Here is a 12407-nt window from a genome sequence, read left to right on the forward strand (position 1 = left end):
TGAAAGTTTATTGGTTGGCATAATTCATTCTCTTTCCCTCCCCCCCACCCCCCTATCCCCCCACCCTCCCAGGCATTTGGGGTTAAGTGACTTGCCCAGGGTCACACAGCCAGGAAGTGTTAAGTGTTTGAGGTCGGATTTGAACTCAGGTCCTCCTGATTTCATGGCTGGTACTGGATCCACTGTGCCACCTACCTGCCCCACTATCTAATTCATTCTTTTATTTGGAAAAATAATTCCATATATGTCTTTATTTTGATGGTTTTTCATGGCAGCATATTTTGCTTAGCTTTTGAAAATTGAAAGTAATCTTGCTCTGGTATATAATCAGCTTCTAATAAGCCATATATTCACTATAATCAGATTGAGTTTGTATAAAGACAGACAAGACCTGTGAGATAATATATGAAGTGTACACAGTTTTTAATACTGTAATTCTTTTTACGGAATTTTAGCTATAATGTGACTTAAGACAGCTTGGGGAGAATCAGTTCCTTCAGGGAGATCAATTTCTCAATCCTCCTAAGTAGAAGGCTATTAGAAGAAATGATACATTTATGTTATAATGTGATATGATATTAAACTATGTTATGTATCATATGTGTATAGTTATGCTATGCTACATATTATGTTATATAATATCAATTTGGACAGCTTATTTGGGTAGCAGCAACATTGTTGCATCACTGCTCTTAAGAATTTAAGGTTACTTTGTTGTTTTATTGAAGTTCTAGTTGTTTTGTAGAATTTACATGAAATAGTATTTAATTTCATTCATTAATCAATAAAATTAATTAACTATTTGTTCCAAATGACTTCTATGGGAAAAAACAACTACATTTCAAAGCTCCTTAATTTATGATGAAATGTATACTTATTGTGTATCTAATTTATATTTTAATGTATTTAACATCTATTGGTCATCCTGCCATCTAGGGGAGGGGGTTGGGGGTAAGAGGTGAAAAATTGGAACAAGAAGTTTGGCAATTGTTAATGCTGTAAAGTTACCCATGCATATAACCTGTAAATAAAAGGCTATTAAATAAATAAATTTTAAAAAAAAATTATGATGAAAATTCTCCTTGCCACATCCTTTACATATGCTTTATTGGTCTGTTCCTATGACTAATATGGAAATATTTTGCATGACTGCATATATATATACATACACATACGATATCTCAAGGATGGGCAAAGGGGAAAAAGGAAGAACATTTAGAACTTAAAATTTTAAAAAACAAATATTAAACATTGTCTTCACATGCAATGGGAAAAATAAAATTTAAAAATTAGAAAACAATAATTATTAATTCTTAAATTAGATTTTATATTGTATCAGTTTTCCAGTTAGTTTTTGGGTAGGGGCAAAAGCATTTACTTGTAGCAGAAGTTTAAATAAAGAAATGTTGATTTAATATATTTCATATTTGTCATATTGTGAAGGAAGAAACTGAAAAAGGGGGAAAACTCAAAATTTTTAAAGAATGAAAATAGTATACTTTGATATGTATTCAGTCTCCATAATTCCTTATCTGGTTGTGGATGATAGTTTCCATCTCATTAATTAAACCATTTTAGGGAACTCCTTTGTTGGAATGACATCTAGCTTCTAGTCTTTTGACTCTCAGTGGTGGAAAATCTATATCTTTTGGGGTGGCATTAATTTCTAGAAATGACCCAAAGTTGTCAAACCTGGAGAATCAGGATAATCATTTAGCAGGGTCATACTATTTTAGGGAATGGAGATAGGTAGGGAGTGTAAATTATAAGGAGTGACTATAAATTCACAACTGATTATCTCAGGTGTCTCATCTGTTGTCTCTGAGGATAATTTCAAAGGAAAATATGTATTCTGCCCAATGACGGCATCATTGCACTCATCACATAACCTGTAAGGATAATTATATGATTTTCCTTGTTCACTTTGTACCAATAAACATTCTAAAATAAAAAAAAAAAACAGGCTTTGTTTTTATGGTATTTCAACTCATAGAATTCATTTTTTACTCTCATTTAACACTGAAATTTCATCTTGAATACCTATTTTTTAAAAATCAATATAATTATATGCTTATATGAGTATTTCTCTAAGAAAATCTCTTTGCTTTCCTGTGGTATTTACTTTTTATGATGATTTATCTTTAGAAATTCATTAAATTAATATGTTTGTTTCTCACATGAATATTTCAATATAGATATTTCATGAGTCAGCAGAGGAAGAGCGAGAAGTCAGAAAAAAGAAATATCCCAGTCCCCAAAAGACCCGTTCAGAATCTAGTGAACGAAGGTTTGTATTTTCTTTTATTAGGGAAACATTGATGACTCTCCCCTCTGTTGTCTTGTGAAGGTCTTACTTGTAAACATAAAATTCAATTTCATTCCTTCATACTCCTCAAAAAGAAAAAGCTAACCTTTTCATTTCCAGTTTTTGCTACCTTTATCATTCTTGCTTTCTGTTCTTTTTGCCAATAATCACCATTGCATGTTTACCCCAAAACCCCAGAGGTGGAGCACTTATCGTCCTTTGAGAGTACAGTGAAATGTTCCATTTGATTTGGGAATCCCCAAATTAGAATTAATCAGGGCTTTTTTATTATTAGGTTTTGTTAATTTTCTTCACCAAATAACCTTTAGCTAAAAAGCATAAATTCTATAGGAAAATGTTTGATTTTAAGCCTGTAGTTTCTTACTTTGTTTTGTCCTCCTTCTCCTATTCATCAGTTTTTCCTCACCCCTCCTCATATTTTGGATTCATCTCACCTTTTTCTTTCTCCCCACCCAGGAACATTAAAGTAATGATGTTTTTCCTTGTTTTCTCACCTTTGTATAATGGATTGGTAGAAACAGGGAGTGGTCTAAAAGCTCTTTCAAAAAGAGTCCATAAGTTATGAATTTTGATACAAGGAGAGTAGTTCATAATATAGACTTGTTTGTAGATTTTGTTTCTGTAGCCAATATATGGCTTATATATCTTTATATTATAGGACACGTGAGAAAAAAAGAGAAGATGGGAAGTGGAGGGAATATGATAGATACTACGAGAGAAATGAATTGTACCGTGATAAGTATGACTGGAGAAGAGGCAGGAGTAAAAGCCGTAGTAAAAGCAGAGGATTGAGTCGTAGTCGGAGCCGAAGTAGGGGAAGAAGCAAAGACCGAGATCCAAATAGAAATGTTGGTAAGTTAATTATATTTTTATTTAATAATAATTTTTCTGTTATAAGGAATGTAAAAATTAGATACATGATTTGCATAGTATAAAACTGAAATTGTCTTAGAGAAATGTTTTGGACATAGTTAAGGGCAGTTATAGGTCTATGGCATATCATATTTGAAGGAATTTAACCAAAATAAAATTGTCTTCATTAAGAATATTCTAATAATTCTAAATTCTAAAAAAATAACATTTTTTTGTAAAAGAATATTGACATGTCCTGTGATTTTATATATATATTTTTTTTTTGTAGGGGAAGGGAAGAAATAAAAGTACCTACCTATCTTTTGTGTATTTCATTGGTTTCCATAGCTGTGTCAAAAATATATGAATCACTAGTTTTCTAGAATTTCAGTTTTGCAATGAATATTTTTACAAATTGTTACTTAAATTGTTGATTTCATATTTGACTTCAGTAAAGGGAAAGTATTTATCAAAATGTAACCAGTTATGTAATAGGTTATTGCTAATTTTATTTGATATTTTTAGGGAAAAGGTAAATAATGAAGTCAGTGAAATACAGTAGAATTGATGAATTTATTGTAACGCCATTTTTTCTTACTGTTAAACAGTTAAATGATAGTGATTATCAAATGCATAATTGTATTTATTTTTGTTTGGATTTTTTTGTTTGTTTTTATTCTAAAGCAGAACACAGGGAAAGATCAAAGTTCAAGAGTGAAAGGAATGATTTGGATAGCTCCTATGTGCCAGCGTCTGCACCACCTACTAATTCTTCTGACCAGTATTCCTGTGGGGCTCAGTCTATTCCCAGCACCGTTACCGTGATTGCACCTGCTCACCACCCTGAGAACACAACTGAGAGTTGGTCTAATTACTATAACAATCATAGCTCTTCCAATTCTTTTGGTAGAAACCCACCACCAAAGAGGCGATGCAGAGATTATGATGGTAAAATTACCTCTTTCTTGTATACAAAACCAAATGCAAATATAATGCAAATGTTGCCCCAATTATGTATCCTCAGTTATTATACTCCAGTCTTTTTTTTTCCTTTTTTTTCCAGTCTTTATTTTGCTTGAAAAGTGACAATTCACCCCAACTCCCTTTTTTTCTTTTAACCAGATTCATAGTTTACTTATGCGTAAATATTTTTGCGTGACTTTAAAAACTATATATTTAAGCTTGTGGGAAACTCTTCCCACAGGTCATTTTTGTTTTTTAACCTAAAATCTTTCCATTGAAATCTTTCCATTAGAGAATATACTTTACCCTAAAACCAAGGGTAGTGTGTGTTCTATTTTAATAATGGGGATTTAAAGCATACTCAAGTTTTTTACTTTTATATTTTTTTGACTTTCTACTGTTAGAGAGTGATAATTTTAACGCAATATTGTAATAGATTATTGAAAATAAGGTGGCCAGTTCTTTCTCCGTTAATTCATGCAGATCTTGATTACTAATTATTTATTTTAAATGTCTCCCAACCTTTATTTAGTATCATATTCAGCTTAATCTAGGAGTAGTTAATTAGGAGTTGATAATCTATTATGAATTTTGCTACCTTGCAATTTTTGCAGTTTACAAATGGACATGTGTCCATTTCCCAGTATGTAAAATAAGGAATGCCACCTTGCTTTTTACCTTAAAGATGCTTGATAATTAACAGAGTAAGGTCAGTAAAATTTTGTGCCCTTTGGAGCAGGTAACTATGTAAATCAAATGTTATTTTACTTATAGATATGTGTTAAAAGTAACATGTGATGTAATATTTTCTATCTCTCTTTATTTGTCTCTTTCTTTAGAAAGAGGATTTTGTGTACTTGGTGACCTTTGTCAGTTTGATCATGGGAATGATCCTCTAGTAGTTGATGAAGTTGCTCTACCAAGCATGATCCCTTTCCCACCTCCGCCACCTGGTCTTCCTCCTCCACCACCACCTGGCATATTAATGCCTCCAATGCCAGGGCCAGGGCCAGGGCCAGGCCCCGGACCAGGCCCAGGACCAGGCCCAGGCCCCGGACCAGGACCTGGCCACAGTATGAGACTTCCAGTTCCACAGGGACATGGTCAGCCTCCACCTTCTGTTGTGCTTCCTGTACCAAGTGAGTTTCTTTATTTCTGTTTCTGGTCTTTTTGTAAAAAAAGGAGAGATTTCCTCAGTAAAGTCTAGTTACATTTATTTAATTTCACTAGAATTAAGCTATGTTTTGAAAATATAAAAATGAAATTATCTATAGAATTGAAAATTGCTTACATTCCCATAAGTAAAGTGTTTTCCTTTTTCTCTAGTCTTCCTCGTAGCATAGTAGAGTTTCCAATGTAACTAAATTATGATTTTAAAAATAAGTTGTCCTGATATCATATGTATAATTATAATTTGCATTCAAACTAAAAATATTTTTAATATCTCAAAGAATTTAAAAATAGTTAAAAAGTTAAAGTTATTTAACTTGGTGCAATTCAATTAATTTAAAATAAGATGATTATTTTTTTAGCATACTTAATTCAAGTTAGTGCTGAAGACTTTCTAATTTTGGAATATTTTCTTAAGTTTGAATAAAAGTTTTGGTTTATTTGTTGAGTATGGAGATTTACTGCTACTGCTTTAAACAGTATAATTGTGAGGTTTTAGCTATCAACAGTCATGCTTTCCTAATATAGATGCCTTTTTTTTGACAATGCAAATTTTAACAATAAAAAATTTATATTAGTGGGATGGAAGGGAGGAGACAGGTAGGAATATATTGGGTTTATAATTTAAATTTTATGAAGAATAGCATTTTTAATTAGATGTAGGAAGAATAAACTTAAAGGTCTTAGTGTATATACATACATAATATGCATAGAGTCCAATCGAAATATGATAAAGGTAATATTGGAAATATGAAATACAAATTAGTGTTGAAATGTTGAATATTTTTTGATAATCTGAAACTACTATGCATTTGTATTTTTTGTTAACTTTATAGGACCACCTATAACACAATCAAACTTGATAAATAACCGTGACCAGCCTGGAACGAGTGCAGTGCCCAATCTTGCACCAGTGGGAGCAAGACTACCTCCTCCTTTACCCCAGAACCTCCTTTATACAGTATCAGAACGTAAGCAAATATCTTTTAACCTATGGCATGTAGGGATATGCAAGCGAGATATTTCCAAATCAGCATTGTTTTTATCATTACTATGCCTAATTTTAACTTCAGTAAACAGGTTTACCTTTTCAATTTTTTTTTTTAATTGCATCCTGTGCTGCTTACATTGTATTCATGTGTTTTAATTTTACATGACTTTCTGCATTTCTTGGAGCTAGAGATAAAATATTTCCTATTGTGAAGACATCCTTCTGCTTTAATTAAATAGCATTCTCTAAAGGAACCCCATCCGGGTAACTTCTGTCCAGAGGAATCTTTCTCTGAGTGAGCTCCCAGTAGATTACTCTGGTATAGTTTTAAACCTTAAGAAGCATGAAAAAACAGGTCTGGAGATGACATATCAATAATTTGAATTTGTCTAAATTGTATACTAAGTTAAAGATAACAGTATTACATAAGCTTTATATTGAATCCTTTCCTTCTTTGTAATCTACAATTTGTTTTTACATTTGTGTTTAGTCATAAAATTAGCATATGTTCTTTTTCTCTTGTTTTGTATATGGATGTTTTTATTGTTTGTAAAGTATTTTTAGATATTGATGTTTGCAGAAACATAAAAATATCAACATGTGGCAAAGTACGTGTAAATTATAGTAAGCAGCATATAAGTGAGATAAAGGAAATGGTAATTTGAGAAAAATATCTGAATAATTTGTGGTTATATTATTCTTTATGTAATTTTGTATGTCATAAAGTTTGTTTACCCTATTGAAATATTTCCATATCTCTTCCTTTTAAATCAAATTGAACATGCCCCAAGCCAAATTTGTTATTTTCCCTACCAGTTGCTGAGAATCAAAATTTTGGAATTAGCTTTGATTCTTCCTTTTCTCATATTTCCTATAGTTCTCTAGTTCAGAGTTACATCACCTCACAGTTGGATTATTGAAGCATCTCTTAATTAAATTTAATTACTATAGACTTCTTTCCTTTAATTCATACTGTATATTGCCAGATTAATTTTCCTGAAAGTCAGTTTCAGCATGTCATCCCCTTGGACAGAAACCTTTATGGTTGCTGTTACATACCATTTCAAATTTTAACTTCTTTGTCCAAGTAAAATCTAAACTAATTTTTCTCACTTTCTACTTCCTCCATATTGATAGCTAACCTTTAGTCAAATAGGTACCTTTATATTAGTTGGTCTAGTCTCCTCACTTTCAGAAAAATACCATGTTTATTTTTATTTTTTTTCCTTCATATTATTGTCTCAAGCTTGGTATGCCTTTGAAGACCTTCTCTCTGCCCATCTAGATTTTATTCTTCCTTCAAAATAAAGTCCAAGTCACATCTGAGACTTAAAATCCTCATTGTTTTCTCTTTCTTCTTCACTCATACAGAATTTAAGATCTATATCACACATTTATACACTTAGTTACATATTAAACTTAATCTATTTAACGGGTACAAATCTTGTTTTCCCAAATAGATTGCTAGATCCTTGAGGTCCTTGAATTGTAATATACCTTTATGCCTCCCAGTTATTAGCATAGTATTGAGTATTCAGTATGGATTAATTGTTGGTCAATCACTAATTTAAAAATAATGTAGCTGAATCCTCAGAATACTTTAGGGAAGAGTTTAGTCCAGACTTGTCCTTACTACTATATCTACAGTTTAGCTGATTTTTTCAAAATTTCATTTATATAATTTTGTGATACATATTGAATTAGCTGCTATGATTATTTTAAAATTATTTTCATTGTATCTTTCGACTAGTGACTAAAAAAACTAAGTCCTTAAAAAGAATGTATTTACAATTTAATTTGAAATTGTAAATCATTCTTTAAAACTACAAGTATTCACTGCACATTAACAAGTTCAACTATTATTTAATTTTGGGTTTTTTTGGAGTGCAACAATTATACTCATTCCAGTACCACAGATTGATATGATTTCCAAAGCATTGTTGTGATATTTTGCATTAGAAAAATGGATGTTTCAGTTGAGATCTGTAATTCAGTCTTATTTTGTTCCTTAAGTAAGTATTTTTAAAGGGCAATAGTAGAGAGTAACAGCTGACTACTTTGAAGTCTGGAATATTTCTGGTGAAAACCAGATGAGAATGGATAGCTTCAGAATATTATAGATAATATTCATTGTAAAAAATTTTTTGCATTTTCAATACATTTCCTTCTCCCATTTTTTCCAAACCTATGAAGAAATTCGAAGCTGAGGGTTTTTGTAAAATTTGTCATAACCTTGAGTAACATAAGATTTTTCTGTGCTGTAAGGAGGAAAATTCTTAAGAATTCTGCTCTGAAGCCATTCTCCTTTCATATTACCCAACTACTGAGTTTAATTTAGCACTTTTGTTTCTGAATTGAATGCTTTTCAGGAAGTCATAATGAGATAATATTTTTAGATTGATTAGCACAGTGCCTTGCAAATAGTAGTTATTATATAAAGGCTAACCATTATTATTGTTAGTCTGAATTCTTAGAGTTTTCTACATGATCCAGCTTTGAATTTTTAACAAAAAGTTCAGTAATTTAAAAAACTTAAAAAAAAAAAAAAACTTAATTGCTTTAATAGAAAAAAGATCCTTAAGACCTTCCTTCAGATTATATGAGGATATCACCTTTCTTCAAAAGGAAAATAATTAAGCATTTAAAAACAAATTCTCTTTCTGTTAAACTGCATCCATTGATAGTAGTTGGCAGTGAGACTGCACATGATCTAGAAAGGGCTATTGCTTAAATTCACATGACCAATGTGAATATTTTATTATGTTCTTCAAAAGCATTTTATCATAAATATCAGAAACTTTAATGGCATTCATAGTCTGTTCTATATAATATTAATGAAATTAAAACTATAGCTCTGAAAATCATGATCCATCACTTTCAGTCTTAATAATTCAAGTTTTCTGTTATTTTGTTTGTTTTTAAGTCATACATAAAGATGAGGTCACTAATACACTTGTGATTCTTCTAGATTTTGGCTTGGCCACTTTTTCTGTTGTATATACATTCTTGGATTTTAGTTCTGTGAGAAAGATGTACAAGAAATATCTATTTGTCAAGCTCATAGCCTTCGCAAATAGATAGCTCTACTTATAAATTACCTTCAGCAGTAATAAACTCACTTTGAGGTTATTGGAGAATAAAGGTGCATGTGACATACTGAAGTTACGTAAACTAAATTTTCATCTTCCAGAAAGTCATCATCAGAATACTTTCTGACAAGAAATTTGCCAACTGTTTTTAAGCTTTTGAGAAACTCTGCTTTTTAGTTTTTCAGGAGTTTTTTCATTTAATTTTTTAACATATACATTAATTTTCTCGAATGTTAAATCTAGCTGTCTCTGAAGAATGATGTAAGATTTCACTTAACCCTGTAATCATCAACAGATTGTTTTATCCCCTTGAAATTTTAGTCTTGTATTATATTATCTGGCATATGGTTTCTTTGACAGAGATACTCATTCAATTAAAGAATTAATGGTTAGCCTGAATGCTTTTAATAATGGAGCCCAGCTAAATCTTTGAAGATAATGGCATTTTATCTAAACCATGTCCAGAAAAAAAAAAAAACAATAGGAAAAAATCCAGGATAAAACCTGAACATTTATCTGTTCTTAGTCATGCTATATATGGTTCAGCTTATGTTGAGAAGTGCCCATATTATTATTTGAATTTACTTAAGGATAGTTTCTTCCTGGTTTGGAACTCAAGTTTGAGATTATCCTCTGTGCAGACTACAGATAAATTAATCTCATTTTCAAATACATGCCTAGTCTCTTTTCAGTATTTTTACATTAAACTGCCAGACTTTGTTTTGTTTAAAGAGATAACTGAAGATTCCTTTCTTTTTTTTTTTTTCCAATAATTATAACTTTTTATTGACAGAGCCCATGCCTGGGTAATTTTTTTTACAACATTATCCCTTGCACTCACTTCTGTTCCGACTTTTCCTCTCCCTCCCTCCCTCCACCCCCTCCCCCAGATGGCAAGCAGTCCTATACATGGATAACTGAAGACTTCAATGAAAAGTGGTTTTTCTTATTAGTTACTTTAAAATATATGTATTATTAAAATCTATGTAGCAAAAAGCTGGCCTTTGAGCCATTAGTAAAGAAATCTTTGTGTTGTCATTACCTTAAAAGAGCCATATTTGGCTTACTTCCATATTCTTACCTCAAAATCAGTTACCTAGTCATAGGTAATATACTTTTTTCCCCCACATTGTTTTTAGCCTCTGTTTTTTATAGTTGATGCCTCTAACAGGAAGAAATTTTTAAATGAAAAATAGCAAACCATGCTTGCAAACATCAAATTACTGGAGATTCTTTTTCAATATTAAGTATATTTTCTACTCATATTTTATCATGCCAGTTTTGGAAATGGTAGGTTTAAAGTCCAGAATTAAGATAGTTTAGTTGCATGACCTACTTTTCTGAAATTTCATGGCATCAGAAACTTGAGTTTGAAGAGACATGGCTGTACAGAAAAAGTATGGTGCATTATAGCACTCTGCTTAAACTGGAATTAAACTTAAATTCTACTTAAATTGGAATTGAAGAAGTTGCTGATTTCCATCAGCAGGATATATATATATTTGGAATTTTAAAGCTCTAGAACTTTACCCAAAGTTAAAAACAAATTTAGACAATGAATGGCTAGGGACATCTCTACATCTCTCTTCACCTTGTTCTATCCTGTGGTATATAGTTAGTGACAGATGTTCAGAACAAGTCATATGAAGATTTGAAAATTACTATACCCTTTCGTATGTCTTAAATTGGAGTAATCAGTGGGGGGGGGGGGGGAATGTTCTAGATATCTATTTAGGTCTTTTCTCTTAAAATATAACATCTTTTTCCTAATGTTATACTGTAAGATTTCATTCTGCATCATTGTTTCTAAGATATGCAAATCCTAAATATCTCCCCTGTGAAATACCAATTGATTAGTTTTAAATGCACAATTCAATGCTTGTACAGTAGGCCCTTTTTGTATGGGCTTTAGCTTTCTATTGTTCTATTAGCTTTCCCTGTGTTAAATCATGGCAACCCTGTGCTTTGCATGTGTTTCCTACTTAGTGGGCTAATTTTTATCAGAAAATTGACTGAACAAGAAGTTTAGTTAATTGATAGATTAATCTTCTTTTGGGAGTTACATAATCCCATTTGAGGGCGGGTTAATTTATTATTCAGTTCTGTTTTCTACTCTCAAACTTCAGAGTATCTTTTTATGTGAACCTCAAACTTCAGAGTTTCTTTTTATGTGAACCTCATTTTTATTTTGTGACATTCTCCATATCTGTCTTCATTGGATCTGAAATTTTATGCATCAAATCTCAGGTCATTCTTTCCCCCCTAAGAAGCAACTCATTTGTGAATACTTACCTTTGGATGCCACATCATGTGACTATTCCTAAACTCTCATTTTTTAATGGAGAAACCCCCCAAAATGAAGACCGAGGAAGAGGGTCTGGTTATAGTTATACCACCCACGTCTCACTCTGTCCCCATGCACAGTGATGGATCTTTACCAATTTGCATGCTTTTTCTTAAAATAGATCATCTCAACTACATCGTTTTCATCGGCCAGTCCTTAGTTCTCTTGGCTCAAAGTCTCGAAAGAGACTACCTCTGCCAAAAAGAAACCCTTTACAACTTTCAATCCCAGTTGCCCTCCTATTCTTTCCTCTGTAGGACAGCCCATGTACTCTCGTGACCATGGTGCTGCTGCATCTGAGCGACTTCAGTTGGGGACACCGCCTCCTCTTTTGGCAGCTCGTTTGGTGCCACCTCGAAACCTCATGGGATCCTCCATTGGGTACCAAACCTCAGTTTCCAGTCCCACCCCTCTGGTCCCAGGTAAGCTTTGCTACAGATGGCGAGCTGAGTGGTTGAGCCTTTATACCTTAAATTGGCCAGCCATACTGGAACATGCCACCCTCAACTACTGCTTCAAGTTCCTACTGTCACTGGACCACTTGGGCAACTTTATTTTCTCTTCTTCTGCCTTTGGAGTTTATCCCAAGTGGCAGGTAGATGATTAGGCCTCCTGGACCTGTGCATCTTTCATCTCCAGTATTATCTTTATTTACCTGCAGTACCTAGGTAA

General features: G+C 32.3%; 1 protein-coding gene across 4 annotated transcripts in view; it reads left to right on the plus strand.

The window, feature by feature from the left end:
* The window catches only part of RBM27 (RNA binding motif protein 27), a 64970-nt gene that overhangs the window by 22947 nt on the left and 29616 nt on the right, over positions 1 to 12407 (plus strand). The window contains exons 4-9 of one of the 4 annotated variants that reach the window (XM_031953479.1): positions 2196 to 2287; positions 2985 to 3178; positions 3866 to 4126; positions 4981 to 5280; positions 6148 to 6282; positions 11993 to 12157. In XM_031953479.1, coding sequence (XP_031809339.1) covers positions 2196 to 2287; positions 2985 to 3178; positions 3866 to 4126; positions 4981 to 5280; positions 6148 to 6282; positions 11993 to 12157 — 1147 coding nt within the window. Of the gene's footprint in view, positions 1 to 2195; positions 2288 to 2984; positions 3179 to 3862; positions 4127 to 4980; positions 5281 to 6147; positions 6283 to 11992; positions 12158 to 12407 lie in introns of all 4 variants that reach the window. The other 3 variants (XM_031953478.1, XM_031953482.1, XM_031953481.1) reach the window with 3 other exon arrangements.

This window comes from Sarcophilus harrisii, chromosome 2 (assembly GCF_902635505.1).
Source record: "Sarcophilus harrisii chromosome 2, mSarHar1.11, whole genome shotgun sequence".
Taxonomy (NCBI): Eukaryota; Metazoa; Chordata; class Mammalia; order Dasyuromorphia; family Dasyuridae; genus Sarcophilus; species Sarcophilus harrisii.